Below are 15,158 nucleotides of genomic sequence, written 5' to 3'. Positions count from 1 at the left end.
TTCACTTCTCAGTAATATCAGTTCTGGCTGGTATCATGTTCACTTCTCAGTAATATCAGTTCTGGCTGGTATCATGTTAACTTCTCAGTAATATCAGTTCTGGCTGGTATCATGTTAACTTAATGTAAGTTCTGGCTGGTATCATGTTAACTTCTCAGTAATATCAGTTCTGGCTGGTATCATGTTCACTTCTCAGTAATATCAGTTCTGGCTGGTATCATGTTCACTTCTCAGTAATATCAGTTCTGGCTGGTATCATGTTAACTTCTCAGTAATATCAGTTATGGCTGGTATCATGTTCACTTCTCAGTAAATCAGTTATGGCTGGTATCATGTTAACTTAATGTAAGTTCTTGCTGGTATCATGTTAACTTAATGTAAGTTCTGGCTGGTATCATGTTAACTTAATGTAAGTTTCTGGCTGGTATCATGTTCACTTCTCAGTAATATCAGTTCTGGCTGGTATCATTTTCACTTCTCAGTAATATCAGTTCTGGCTGGTATCATGTTAACTTAATGTAAATTCTGGCTGGTATCATGTTTCACTTCTCAGTAATATCAGTTATGGCTGGTATCATGTTAACTTAATGTAAGTTCTGGCTGGTATCATGTTCACTTCTCAGTAATATCAGTTCTGGCTGGTATCATGTTCACTTCTCAGTAATATCAGTTCTGGCTGGTATCATGTTCACTTAATGTAAGTTCTGGCTGGTATCATGTTCACTTCTCAGTAATATCAGTTCTGGCTGGTATCATGTTCACTTCTCAGTAATATCAGTTATGGCTGGTATCATGTTAACTTCTCAGTAATATCAGTTCTGGCTGGTATCATGTTAACTTCTCAGTAATATCAGTTCTGGCTGGTATCATGTTCACTTCTCAGTAATATCAGTTATGGCTGGTATCATGTTAACTTAATGTAAGAACTGGCTGGTATCATGTTCACTTCTCAGTAATATCAGTTATGGCTGGTATCATGTTAACTTCTCAGTAATATCAGTTCTGGCTGGTATCATGTTAACTTAATGTAAGTTCTGGCTGGTATCATGTTCACTTCTCAGTAATATCAGTTATGGCTGGTATCATGTTAACTTAATGTAAGTTCTGGCTGGTATCATGTTCACTTCTCAGTAATATCAGTTCTGGCTGGTATCATGTTCACTTCTCAGTAATATCAGTTCTGGCTGGTATCATGTTCACTTCTCAGTAATGTCAGTTCTGGCTGGTATCATGTTAACTTAATGTAAGTTCTGGCTGGTATCATGTTAACTTAATGTAAATTCTGGCTGGTATCATGTTCACTTCTCAGTAATATCAGTTATGGCTGGTATCATGTTAACTTAATGTAAGTTCTGGCTGGTATCATGTTCACTTCTCAGTAATATCAGTTCTGGCTGGTATCATGTTCACTTCTCAGTAATATCAGTTCTGGCTGGTATCATGTTCACTTCTCAGTAATATCAGTACTGGCTGGTATCATGTTAACTTAATGTAAGAACTGGCTGGTATCATGTTCACTTCTCAGTAATATCAGTTATGGCTGGTATCATGTTCACTTCTCAGTAATATCAGTTCTGGCTGGTATCATGTTCACTTCTCAGTAATATCAGTACTGGCTGGTATCATGTAACTTAATGTAAGAACTGGCTGGTATCATGTTCACTTCTCAGTAATATCAGTTATGGCTGGTATCATGTTAACTTCTCAGTAATATCAGTTCTGGCTGGTATCATGTTAACTTAATGTAAGTTCTGGCTGGTATCATGTTCACTTCTCAGTAATATCAGTTCTGGCTGGTATCATGTTCACTTCTCAGTAATATCAGTTCTGTCTGGTATCATGTTCACTTCTCAGTAATATCAGTTATGGCTGGTATCATGTTCACTTCTCAGTAATATCAGTTCTGGCTGGTATCATGTTCACTTCTCAGTAATATCAGTTATGGCTGGTATCATGTTCACTTCTCAGTAAAATCAGTTCTGGCTGGTATCATGTTCACTTCTCAGTAATATCAGTTATGGCTGGTATCATGTTCACTTCTCAGTAATATCAGTACTGGCTGGTATCATGTTAACTTAATGTAAGAACTGGCTGGTATCATGTTCACTTCTCAGTAATATCAGTTATGGCTGGTATCATGTTAACTTCTCAGTAATATCAGTTCTGGCTGGTATCATGTTAACTTAATGTAAGTTCTGGCTGGTATCATGTTCACTTCTCAGTAATATCAGTTCTGGCTGGTATCATGTTCACTTCTCAGTAATATCAGTTCTGGCTGGTATCATGTTCACTTCTCAGTAATATCAGTTATGGCTGGTATCATGTTCACTTCTCAGTAATATCAGTTCTGGCTGGTATCATGTTCACTTCTCAGTAATATCAGTTATGGCTGGTATCATGTTCACTTCTCAGTAAAATCAGTTCTGGCTGGTATCATGTTCACTTCTCAGTAATATCAGTTATGGCTGGTATCATGTTAACTTAATGTAAGTTCTGTCTGGTATCATGTTAACTTAATGTATGTTCTGGCTGGTATCATGTTAACTTAATGTAAGTTCTGGCTGGTATCATGTTAACTTAATGTAAGTTCTGGCTGGTATCATGTTCACTTCTCAGTAATATCAGTTCTGGCTGGTATCATGTTCACTTCTCAGTAATATCAGTTCTGGCTGGTATCATGTTCACTTCTCAGTAATATCAGTTCTGGCTGGTATGATGTTAACTTAATGTAAGTTCTGGCTGGTATCATGTTCACTTCTCAGTAATATCAGTTCTGGCTGGTATCATGTTAACTTAATGTAAGAACTGGCTGGTATCATGTTCACTTCTCAGTAATATCAGTTATGGCTGGTATCATGTTAACTTCTCAGTAATATCAGTTCTGGCTGGTATCATGTTAACTTAATGTAAGTTCTGGCTGGTATCATGTTCACTTCTCAGTAATATCAGTTATGGCTGGTATCATGTTAACTTCTCAGTAATATCAGTTCTGGCTGGTATCATGTTAACTTAATGTAAGTTCTGGCTGGTATCATGTTCACTTCTCAGTAATATCAGTTATGGCTGGTATCATGTTAACTTAATGTAAGTTCTGGCTGGTATCATGTTAACTTAATGTAAGTTCTGGCTGGTATCATGTTAACTTAATGTAAGTTCTGGCTGGTATCATGTTCACTTCTCAGTAATATCAGTTCTGGCTGGTATCATGTTCACTTCTCAGTAATATCAGTTCTGGCTGGTATCATGTTAACTTAATGTAAGAACTGGCTGGTATCATGTTCACTTCTCAGTAATATCAGTTCTTGCTGGTATCATGTTAACTTAATGTAAGAACTGGCTGGTATCATGTTCACTTCTCAGTAATATCAGTTCTGGCTGGTATCATGTTCACTTCTCAGTAATATCAGGTATGGCTGGTATCATGTTCACTTCTCAGTAATATCAGTTCTGGCTGGTATCATGTTCACTTCTCAGTAATATCAGTTCTGGCTGGTATCATGTTAACTTAATGTAAGAACTGGCTGGTATCATGTTCACTTCTCAGTAATATCAGTTCTGGCTGGTATCATGTTAACTTAATGTAAGAACTGGCTGGTATCATGTTCACTTCTCAGTAATATCAGTTCTGGCTGGTATCATGTTAACTTAATGTAAGTTCTGGCTGGTATCATGTTCACTTCTCAGTAATATCAGTTCTGGCTGGTATCATGTTAACTTAATGTAAGTTCTGGCTGGTATCATGTTCACTTCTCAGTAATATCAGTTCTGGCTGGTATCATGTTAACTTAATGTAAGTTATGGCTGGTATCATGTTCACTTCTCAGTAGTATCAGTTCTGGCTGGTATCATGTTAACTTAATGTAAGTTCTGGCTGGTATCATGTTCACTTCTCAGTAATATCAGTTCTGGCTGGTATCATGTTAACTTAATGTAAGTTCTGGCTGGTATCATGTTCACTTCTCAGTAATATCAGTTATGGCTGGTATCATGTTCACTTCTCAGTAATATCAGTTCTGGCTGGTATCATGTTCACTTCTCAGTAATATCAGTTATGGCTGGTATCATGTTCACTTCTCAGTAAAATCAGTTCTGGCTGGTATCATGTTCACTTCTCAGTAATATCAGTTATGGCTGGTATCATGTTAACTTAATGTAAGTTCTGGCTGGTATCATGTTAACTTAATGTAAGTTCTGGCTGGTATCATGTTAACTTAATGTAAGTTCTGGCTGGTATCATGTTCACTTCTCAGTAATATCAGTTCTGGCTGGTATCATGTTCACTTCTCAGTAATATCAGTTCTGGCTGGTATCATGTTAACTTAATGTAAGTTCTGGCTGGTATCATGTTCACTTCTCAGTAATATCAGTTCTGGCTGGTATCATGTTCACTTCTCAGTAATATCAGTTATGGCTGGTATCATGTTAACTTCTCAGTAATATCAGTTCTGGCTGGTATCATGTTAACTTAATGTAAGTTCTGGCTGGTATCATGTTCACTTCTCAGTAATATCAGTTATGGCTGGTATCATGTTAACTTCTCAGTAATATCAGTTCTGGCTGGTATCATGTTAACTTAATGTAAGTTCTGGCTGGTATCATGTTCACTTCTCAGTAATATCAGTTATGGCTGGTATCATGTTCACTTCTCAGTAATATCAGTTCTGGCTGGTATCATGTTCACTTCTCAGTAATATCAGTTATGGCTGGTATCATGTTCACTGGTGATAAAAGTTCATCAAATATATATTGGATATATACAGTATTGGATAATATCATTTGGGGGTAAGTTTGACTGTGTTTGAACCTCTATTCTATGTGACCAAATGTACCAAAAAAGGAAAGGCTGGTTGAATTGTGTTGCTACACTATGCTATTTTGAAAAATGTTTGCCACTAGGGATGTGGACAGCTTGGTCAGTATCCATGATTATCATAATAATTCAATGGATAGTTTTACACAATCCTCCAAAGACTGGCTGAGGCTTTTCTGTAAACTTACACCCACACAACATGATTTCTACACACTACAGCCAATCCAGAACATGATCAACTCTGACGACTCTGGCAACGTTCGAGGGAGTGTTAAATGTAGAGTTATAGTCTTACAGGGACCAGCTAAAAGACTTGGCGAACAGAGGACATTCAACTCAGTGTGTCCTGCTGGGACCATAATTACATTCAGGGAACGAGAGACGGAGACGTTACCTCAATGTTGTATGGACGTTATCATCGGGACATTGCCTGAACTGTACCATTCAAAACATGAATTGTAACATTCGAAACACGACATGGCACAAAATGAGTAAATAATTACATTGAATTGTTCCAAAATGCACTGAAACTGAGCTTGGCAGCCTTAAACTGAGCTTAGCATCCTTAAACTGAGCTTGGCAGCCTTAAACTGAGCTTGGCAGCCTTAAACTGAGCTTGGCAGCCTTAAACTGAGCTTAGCAGCCTGCTAACTGGACTTCCTGACACAGGACATACTGTTGTCATTCTATCAGAGTTATTGTATGTATCCCATATTGTAATGGATTCATTATCATGGTTCTCCTCACCAGTTACATGTGGTGGTGATGTGGCGGTTAGCTGATGTAGTCCTTAACAATTTCTGCTTGTCTATGCGTGAGGGAGTCTGCATATCTGTGTGTGTTTGTGTCTCCGTGCATGCTTGCATGCATGCGTGTGAGAGTTTGTGTGTGTGTGTGTGATGGAAAGTTTGTGTGTGTGTGTGAGGAGTACTGTTGTATTGTGGCTGTGAGCCCTCAACATTGTGTTTCTCATTACTGTCATCGTCTCTGGAGTGAGATTTGTGTGTGTGTGTGTGTGTCTGTTAGTTTGTGCGTTAGTGTGTGTGTGTGTCTGTTAGTTTGTGCGTTAGTGTGTGTGTGCGTGTGTGTGTGTGTGTGCGTGTGCGCGTGTGTGTTAGTGTGTGAGAAGACAATCTACTGTATGTAGTCAAACTAGAACCATGGTCTCATTTAACTACACACATCACAAGGCTGCTCCTAGAAACTGACTAGCTCTGCCACATGTTTGAGTGTGTGTGTGTGTGTGTGTGTGTGTGTGTGTGTGTGTGTGTGTGTGTGTGTGTGTGTGTGTGTGTGTGTGTGTGTGTGTGTGTGTGTGTGTGTGTGTGTGTGTGTGTGTGTGTGTGTGTGTGTGTGTGTGTGTAGCACTTACCAAAGTCGCTGGCACAGTAATGCTCCATGATATTGTCAGCTTTCAGTTGGTTATCACACGGAGGACAGACTTTAGATGCTGGGGAGAAAAGAGAGAGAGAGGAGAATGATTGATATTGTAGCAAAGTCAGAGTGCAGTCCCACCTGGGGTTTGAGCCTTGGACCTTCGGACCGTCAACCCAACACCTCAGCTGTTACACCAAGAGATCCGAAGCTCTTGACAATGACGGTAGTTGTTGGGTTTAGGAGCCTACAATACATGTCATAATTGTAGCTAGCTTAGACTACAGGTACAGTAGAGGATAATTAGATGGTTCATATAATCAGCAGCAAGAAGGGAGTAGAGTAGAGTACTGTATAGAGCAGAGTACAGTAGAGTATAGAGCAGAGTATAGTGGAGTATAGGGCAGAGTATAGTATAGTATAGAGCAGAGTACAGTAGAGTATAGAGCAGAGTATAGCATAGTATAGAGCATAGTATAGTATAGTATCGAGCAGAGTATAGTATAGAGCAGAGTCTAGTGGAGTATAGAGCAGAGTATAGTGGAGTATAGAGCAGAGTATAGTATAGAGCAGATTATAGTAGAGTATAGAGCAGAGTATAGAGCAGAGTATAGAGCAGAGTATAGTATAGTATAGAGCAGAGTACAGTGTAGAGCAGAGTATAGTGGAGTATAGAGCGAAGTATAGTAGAGTATAGAGCAGAGTATAGTAGAGTATAGAGCAGAGTATAGTAGAGTATAGAGCAGAGTATAGTAGAGTATAGAGCAGAGCATAGTATAGTATAGAGCAGAGTATAGTATGGAGCAGAGTATAGGAGAGTATAGAGCAGAGTAGTAGAGTATAGAGCAGAGTAGAGTATAGAGCAGAGCAGAGTACAGTGCAGAGTATAGTGGAGTATAGAGCAGAGTATAGTGGAGTATAGAGCAGAGTATATTAGAGTATAGAGCAGAGTATAGTAGAGTATAGAGCAGAGTATAGTGTAGTATAGAGCAGAGCATAGTATAGAGCAGAGTATAGTGGAGTACAGAGCAGAGTAGAGTATAGAGCAGAGTATAGTGGAGTATAGAGCAGAGTGCAGTAGAGTATAAAGCAGAGTATAGTGGAGTATAGAGCAGAGTATAGTAGAGTATATAGCGGAGTATAGGGGAGTATAGAGCAGAGTATAGTATAGAGCAGAGTATAGTGGAGTATAGAGCAGAGTAGAGTATAGAGCAGAGTATAGTGGAGTATAGAGCAGAGTATAGCATAGAGCAGAGTATAGCGGAGTATAGAGCAGAGTAGAGTATAGAGCAGAGTATAGTGGAGTATAGAGCAGAGTATAGTATAGAGCAGAGTATAGTGGAGTATAGAGCAGAGTAGAGTATAGAGCAGAGTATAGTGGAGTATAGAGCAGAGTAGAGTATAGAGCAGAGTATAGTAGAGTATAGAGCAGGGTAGAGTATAGAGCAGAGCAGAGTATAGAGCAGAGTATAGTGGAGTATAGAGCAGAGTATAGTAGAGTATAGTGCAGAGTATAGTGGGTTATAGAGCAGAGTATAGTAGGGTATAGAGCAGAGTATAGTGGAGCACAGGGCAGAGTATAGTATAGAGCAGAGTATAGTATAGAGCAGAGTATAGTGGAGTATAGAGCAGAGTATAGTAGAGTATAGAGCAGGGTATAGTAGAGTATAGGGCAGAGCAGAGTATAGAGCAGAGTATAGTGGAGTATAGAGCAGAGTATAGTAGAGTATAGAGCAGAGTATAGTATAGAGCAGAGTATAGTAGAGTATAGAGCAGAGTAGAGTATAGAGCAGAGTATAGTAGAGTATAGAGCAGAGTATAGTATAGAGCAGAGTATAGTAGAGTATAGAGCAGAGTAGAGTATAGAGCAGAGTATAGTAGAGTATAGAGCAGGGTAGAGTATAGAGCAGAGTATAGTAGAGTATAGAGCAGAGTAGAGTATAGAGCTGGGTATAGTAGAGTATAGGGCAGAGCAGAGTATAGAGCAGAGTATAGTGGAGTATAGAGCAGAGTATAGTAGAGTATAGAGCAGAGTATAGTATAGAGCAGAGTATAGTAGAGTATAGAGCAGAGTAGAGTATAGAGCAGAGTATAGTAGAGTATAGAGCAGAGTATAGTATAGAGCAGAGTATAGTAGAGTATAGAGCAGAGTAGAGTATAGAGCGGAGTATAGTAGAGTATAGAGCAGGGTAGAGTATAGAGCAGAGTATAGTAGAGTATAGAGCAGAGTAGAGTATAGAGCAGAGTATAGTAGAGTATAGAGCAGAGTAGAGTATAGAGCAGAGCATAGTAGAGTATAGAGCAGAGTATAGTATAGAGCAGAGTATAGTAGAGTATAGAGCAGAGCAGAGTACGGAGCAGAGTATAGTGGAGTATAGAGCAGAGTATAGTAGAGTATAGAGCAGAGTATAGTATAGAGCAGAGTATAGCGGAGTATAGAGCAGAGTATAGTTGAGTATAGAGCAGAGTATGGTGGAGTAGAGTATAGAGCAGAGTATAGTGGAGTGTGGAGTGGAGTAGAGTATAGAGCAGAGTATAGTGGAGTATAGAGCAGAGTATGGTAGAGTATAGAGCAGAGTATAGTGGAGTATAGGGCAGAGTAGAGTATAGAGCAGAGCAGAGTATAGTGGAGTATAGGGCAGAGTAGAGTATAGAGCAGAGCAGAGTATAGAGCAGAGTATAGTAGAGTATAGGGCAGAGTATAGTAGAGTATATAGCAGAGTAGAGTATAGAGCAGAGTATGGTAGAGTATAGAGCAGAGTATAGTAGAGTATAGAGCAGAGTAGAGTATAGAGCAGAGTAGAGTATAGAGCAGAGTATAGTAGAGTATAGAGCAGAGTATAGTAGAGTATAGAGCAGAGTAGAGTATAGTATAGAGCAGAGTATAGTGGAGTATAGGGCATGTAATTGTAGTGTATCGAGCGGAGGAGAGCTTAGAACAGAGTAGTGCCGAGTAAACAGCAGATTAGAATGGAGAATATAGCAGAGTATAGTCGAGTATAGAGCAGAGAAAAGTAGCGTATAGAGAGTGGAGCATAGAACAGACTAGAGCAGAGTATAGAGTAGAGTAGAGCATATAGCTGAGTATAGTAGAGTACAGAGCAGAGTAGAGTATAGAGAATAGCAGAGTTTAGAGCGGAACAGAGTAGAGTATAGTACAGTATAGAGTAGGGCCGAGTATAGAAAAGAGTACAGCATAGTATAAAGCAGAGTAGAGTCAAGTAGAGCAGAGTATAGAGCAGAGTAGAGCTGAGTATAGAGCAGAGTAGAGCAGAGCGAAGTAGAATACGGCAGAGTATAGAGTAGAGCAGATAAGAGTATATTGTAAATTAAAGAGCAGAGTGGAGTAGATTATATAGCAGAGAAGAGTAAATGAGAGTAGTTTAGAGCAGAATATAGAGCAGAGTAGAGAAGAGTATTATGCAGAGTAGAGCGGAGTACGAAGTAGATCAGAACAGAGTAGGGTAAAGTACAGTATAGAGCAGAGCAGAGTAGAGTAGAGCAGATTATAGAAAAAGAGTACAGTGGAGTATAAAGTAGAGTAGAGCAGAGTAGAGTATAGAGCAGAGTAGAGCAGAGTACAGAGTATAGTATTTTTCCGAGTATAGAGCTGAGTAGAGCAGAGTAGAGTCGAGGAGTGCAGATTAGAACAGAGTAGAGTATAGAGCAGAGTAGAAGCAGAGTAGAGTCAGGTACAGCAGAGTAGAGTAGAGTTTCGAGCAGAGTAGAGCAGAGTAGAGTAGAGCAGAGTATAGAGTAGAGCAGAGCAGAGTATAGTGTAGATTTTAGGGCAGAGAAGAGTAAATGAAAGTAGAGTAGAGCAGAGTATAGAGCAGAGTAGAGAAGAGTATTATGCAGAACAGAGTAGAGCAGAATAGAGCAGAGAATAGAGCAGAGTAGAGTTGAGTAGAGAAGAGTATATTGGAGTATAGAGCAGAGTAAAGCAGAGTATAGGGCATACTAGAGTAGAGCGGAGCAGAGCAGAGCAGAGTATAGAGCAGATTAGAATAGAGTAGAGTAGAGTATAGTAGAGTATAGAGCGGAGTATAGTATAGTGAAGAGCAGATTATAGAGCAGAGTATAGAGCAGAGTAAAGCATAGTATAGAGAGGATTAGAGCAGAGTATAGGGCAGACAACAGAGTAGAGCAGAGCAGAGTAGAGTAGCATAGAGTATAGAGCAGAGTAGAGCAGCGTATATTGCAAAGTATATAGCAGAGTATAGCAATAGGGTATAGTAAGGTAGAGTAAAACAGAGTATAGAACAGAGTAGAGCACAGTATAGGGCTAATTAGAGTAGTGTAGAGCAGAGTAGAGCAGAGTATAGAGCAGAGTAGAGTATAGATCAGAGTAGAATAGAGTAATGAGCAGACAAGTGTAGGGTATAGAGTATATATATATATATATAGTATATATATATGGTAGCGCATAGTCAAGTATAGAGTAGAGCAGAGTGTAGAGCAGAGTGGAGCAGAGTATATATTGGAGTGGAGCAGAGTATAGAGCAGAGTAGAGTAGAGTAGAGTAGAGCATAGTATAGAGCAGAGTAGAGTAGAGCAAGCAGAGTACAACAGAGCAGAGTAGAGCAGAGTTGAGTAGAGAGTAGAGTAAAGAGTAGAGTGGTGTATACAGCAGGGTATAATAGAGTATAGAGCAGAGCAGAGTATAGATCAGAGTAGAATAGAGTAATGAGCAGACAAGTGTAGGGTATAGAGTAGAGTAGACTATAGATTATAGACCAGAGTAGAGTAGAGTAAAGTACATTGCAGAGGAGAGTAGAGAATAGAGTAGAGCAGACTAGAGTAGAGCAGAGTACAGGGCAGAGTAGAGTAGAGCAGAGCAGAGTATAGAGCAGAGTAGAGCAGGGTGTAGAGCAGATTATAGAGTAGATAGTAGAGTAGAGTATAGGGCAGAGTAGAGTAGAGTATAGAGTAGAGCAGACTAGATTAGAGTAGAGCAGAGTACAGAGCAGAGCAGAGTAGAGCAAAGCAGAGTAGAACAGTGCAGTGTAGAGCACAGTAGAGTATAGAGCAAAGTAGATAAGTATAGAGCAGAGCAGAGTAGAGGAGTATAGAGCAGATGAGAGTAGAGTATAGGGCAGAGTAGACTGGAGTAGAGCAGAGTATAGAACATAGTAGAGTAGAGCAAGCAGAGTAGAACTGAGCAGAGTATAGCAGAGTAGAGCAGAGAAGAGTAGAGCAGAATAGAGTAGAGAGCAGAGTAGAGTGCTTTACAGAGCAGGGCACAGTATAGTATAGAGTATAGTGGAGTGTAGCTCAGAGTAGAGTAGAGTAGAGTAGAGTAATGAGCAGAGTAGAATATGAGTAGAGAATGAGTAGAGTAGAATATATAGAGCAGAGTAGATTAAAATATAGAGTAGAGTATAGAGCAGAGTAGAGTAGAGTATAGAGTAGAGCAGACTAGAGTAGAGTAGAGCGGAATACAGACCAGAGTAGAGTAGGGTAGGGTAAAGTAGAGCAGAGTGGAGTGGAGTAGATTAGAGCATAGTATAGAGCAGAGTAGGGTAGTATAGAGCAGAACAGGATAGTAGAGTACAGTATAGAGCAAGCCAGGGTAGTAGAGTAGAGTAGAGTAGAGTAGAGTAGAGTAGAGTAGAGTAGAGTAGAGTAGAGCAGAGCAGAGCAGAGCAGAGTAGTGTAGAGGAGAGCAGAGAGGAGGTGAGTATAGGAGAGTAGAGTAGAGCAGAGCAGAGTAGAGTAGTGAGCAGAGTAGGGTAGTATAATTGAGTATAGGCACGAGTAGAGTGGAGCAGAATATAGAGCAGAATGGGGTAGTAGAGTAGAGTATAGAGCAGATTTGGGTAGTAGAGTAGAGAACAGTATAGAGCAAGCTAGGGTAGTCGGGTAGAGTAGAGTCGAGTAGAGCAGAGTATAGCACAGAGTGGAGAGCAGTTAAGGGTAATAGAGTAGAGTAGAGCAAAGCACAGTAGAACAGTGCAGAGTAGAGCAGAGTAGAGTATAGAGCAGAGTTGAGCAGAGTGCAGAGTAGAGTATAGAACAGACTAGAGTAAAGTAGAGCAGAGCAGAGTATAGGGCAGAGTAGAGCAGAGTATATGGCAGAGTAGAGTAGAGCAGAGTGTGGGGCAGAGTAGAGTAGAGCAAGCAGAGTAGAACAGGGCAGAGTAGAAAAGAGCAGAATAGAGCAGTGCAGAGCAGAGCATAGAGTAGATAGTAGAGTAGAGTATAGAGTAGAGTAGAGTGTAGAGCAGAGTGGAGTAGATTAGAGTAGAGCAGAGTATAGCTCAGAGTGGAGAGTAGAGTAGAGTAGAGTATAGAGCAGAGCATGGTAGTAGAATAGAGTACTGTATAGAGCAAGCCAGGTTAGTGGAATAGAGTAGAGTAGAGTCAAGTAGAGTAGAGTAGAGTATAGAGTAGAGTGGATGAGAGTATAGGAGAGCAGAATAGACTAGAGTAGAGTAGAGCATAGTAGAGTAGAGAGTAGGGTAGTAAAGTTGAGTATAGACAATAGTAGAGTACAGCAGAATATAGAGTAGAGTAGAGTAGAGTAGAGTAGAGAGCAGATTTGGATAGTAGAGTAGAGAACAGTATAAAGCAAGCTAGGGTAATCGAGTAGAGTAGAGTAGAGCAGAGTATAGCACAGAGTGGAGAACAGTTAAGGGTAATAGAGTAGAGTAGAGAAAAGCACAGTAGAACAGTGCAGAGTAGAGCAGAGTAGAGTATAGAGCAGAGTTGAGCAGAGTGCAGAGTAGAGTATAGTATAGAACAGACTAGAGTAAAGTAGAGCAGAGCAGAGTGTAGGGCAGAGTAGAGCAAGCAGAGTAGAACAGGGCAGAGTAGAAAAGAGCAGAGTAGAGTAGTGCAGAGCAGAGCAGCGCATAGAGTAGATAGTAGAGTAGAGTATAGAGCAGAGTGGAGTAGATTAGAGTAGAGCAGAGTAGAGCGCAGAGTGGAGAGCAGAGCAGAGTAGAGTAGAGTAGAGTATAGAGCAGAGCAGGGTAGTAGAATAGAGTACTGTATAGAGCAAGCCAGGTTAGTGGAATAGAGTAGAGTATAGAGCAGAGTAACTATACTCTGGGTGTAGGGTAGAGCAGAGTAGCAGAGTAGAGTGGAGCAGAGTATAGAATAGAATGGGAGAGTAGAGTATAGAGCAGAATGGGAGAGTAGAGTGGAGTAGAGTAGTGTATACAGCAGAGTAGGATAGTAGAGTTGAGTAGAGAACAATATAGAGCAAACTAGGGTAGTAGAGTATATCACAGAGTAGAGAGCAGATTAGGGTAGTAGAGTAGAGTATAATATAGAGCAGAGCAGAGCAGAATAGAGTAGAGTAGAGTAGAGTAGAGCGCAGAGTAGAGAGCAGAGTAGGGTAGTAGAGTAGAGTATAATATAGAGCAGAGTAGGGTTGTTGAGTAGAGTATAATATAGAGCAGAGTGGAGTATAGCGCAGAGTAGAGAGTGGAGTAGGTTAGCAGAGTAGAGTATAATATACAGCAGAGTAGAGTATAGGAGAGTATAGACCAGAGTAGGGCAGCAGAGTAGAGTACAGTATAGACATGCTAGGGTAGTAGAGTAGAGTAGAGTATAGTGCAGAGTATAGTAGAGTATAGGAGCGCAGAGTAGAGTAGAGTGGAGCAGAGTATAGCATAGAGTAGAGAGAAGCGAAGGGTAATATAGTAGAGTAGAGAGCAGAACAGGATAGTAGAGTATAGAGCGGGGTTATGGTGGTAGAGTAGAGTAGAGTATAGAGCAGAATAGGGTAGTAGAGTAGAGTTTAGAGCAGAATAGGGTAGTAGAGTAGTAGAGTAGAGTATAGAGCAGAATAGGGTAGTAGAGTAGAGTATAGAGCAGAATAGGGTAGTAGAGTAGAGAATCAATTGGTTCATTCAGTATACAGAACAGCCTGTTTGAGTCCCTGGTCTAGACTGTAACACTGTGCTGTTTTAGTCCCTGGTCTAGACTGTAACACTGTGCTGTTTTAGTCCCTGGCCTAGACTGTAACACTGTGCTGTTTGAGTCCCTGGTCTAGACTGTAACACTGTGCTGTTTGAGTCCCTGGTCTAGACTGTAACACTGTGCTGTTTAAGTTCCTGGTCTAGACTGTAGCATTTGTTTAGAAGCAGACTGTCAGAAGTTATTTGCTGTAGAGGGAATATATAGTGCATGATCCTGATTAATGTTTGCACTGCAATTACTGGAGAAAATGTTTTAATTTGAGAAGTTGTATATTTTAGTTTTGAGGCATGGTGTGTGTGTTTGTGTGTGTCTGTGCCTATGAGCATGTCTGTGTGCGTGTGCGTGTGTGTGTGTGTGTGTGTGTGTGTGTGTGTGTGTGTGTGTGTGTGTGTGTGTGTGTGTGTGTGTGTGTGTGTGTGTGTGTGTGTGTGTGTGTGTGTGTGTGTGTGTGTGTGTGTGTGTGTGTGTGTGCGTGTGTGTGTGTGTCAGTTCATTGATCTACAGAACAAAGGTTTGGGAAAGAGAGAAAGAGAGCAGGAGGGGAGACAGCAGGGGGTAAGGATGTGGTTGTAGGTACATCTACCAGTGTAACATATAGTATGTTCTTATGGGGCAGTGGGAGTAAGCTTGGTATGGTTGGATATAGTTCACTCATGGTTATATATAGTTAGCTCATGATAGTTAGGGCATGGTTAGATATGGTTAGAATTGTTAATTGTTTACTCCATGTGTAACTCTGTGTCGTCTGTTCACACTGCTATGCTTTATCTTGGCCAGGTCGCAGTTGCAAATGAGAACTTGTTCTCAACTAGCCTACCTGGTTAAATAAAGGTGAAATAAAATAAATAAAATAAAAATATATAGTTAGCTCATGATAGTTAGTGCATGGTTAGATATAGTTAGGTCATGATAGTTAGCGCATGGTTAGATATAGTTAGCTCATGATAGTTAGCACATGGTTAGATATAGTTAGCTCATGATAGTTAGCCCATGGTTAGATATAGGTAGCTCATGATAGTTAGCGCATGGTTAGATATAGTTAGCT

The 15,158-nt window shown here is 40.3% G+C and overlaps 1 protein-coding gene across 1 annotated transcript in view; it reads right to left on the bottom strand.

Annotated features, from left to right (window-relative positions):
* Window positions 1-6,167: 6,167 nt before the first annotated feature.
* LOC109879375 (secreted frizzled-related protein 5) overlaps window positions 6,168-15,158 on the bottom strand; it is a gene marked incomplete at its 3' end in the record, with an annotated part of 22,215 nt that continues 13,224 nt past the window's right edge. The window contains exon 2 of the mRNA XM_031821906.1: window positions 6,168-6,260. Within this exon, the coding sequence (XP_031677766.1) occupies window positions 6,168-6,260 (93 nt within the window). The remainder of the gene's footprint in view (window positions 6,261-15,158) is intronic.

The sequence above is a fragment of the Oncorhynchus kisutch genome, linkage group LG4 (assembly GCF_002021735.2).
Source record: "Oncorhynchus kisutch isolate 150728-3 linkage group LG4, Okis_V2, whole genome shotgun sequence".
Classification (NCBI taxonomy): domain Eukaryota; kingdom Metazoa; phylum Chordata; class Actinopteri; order Salmoniformes; family Salmonidae; genus Oncorhynchus; species Oncorhynchus kisutch.
The sequence above is the reverse complement of the archived record's forward strand: the minus strand, read 5'-3'. Positions and strand labels throughout refer to the sequence as shown.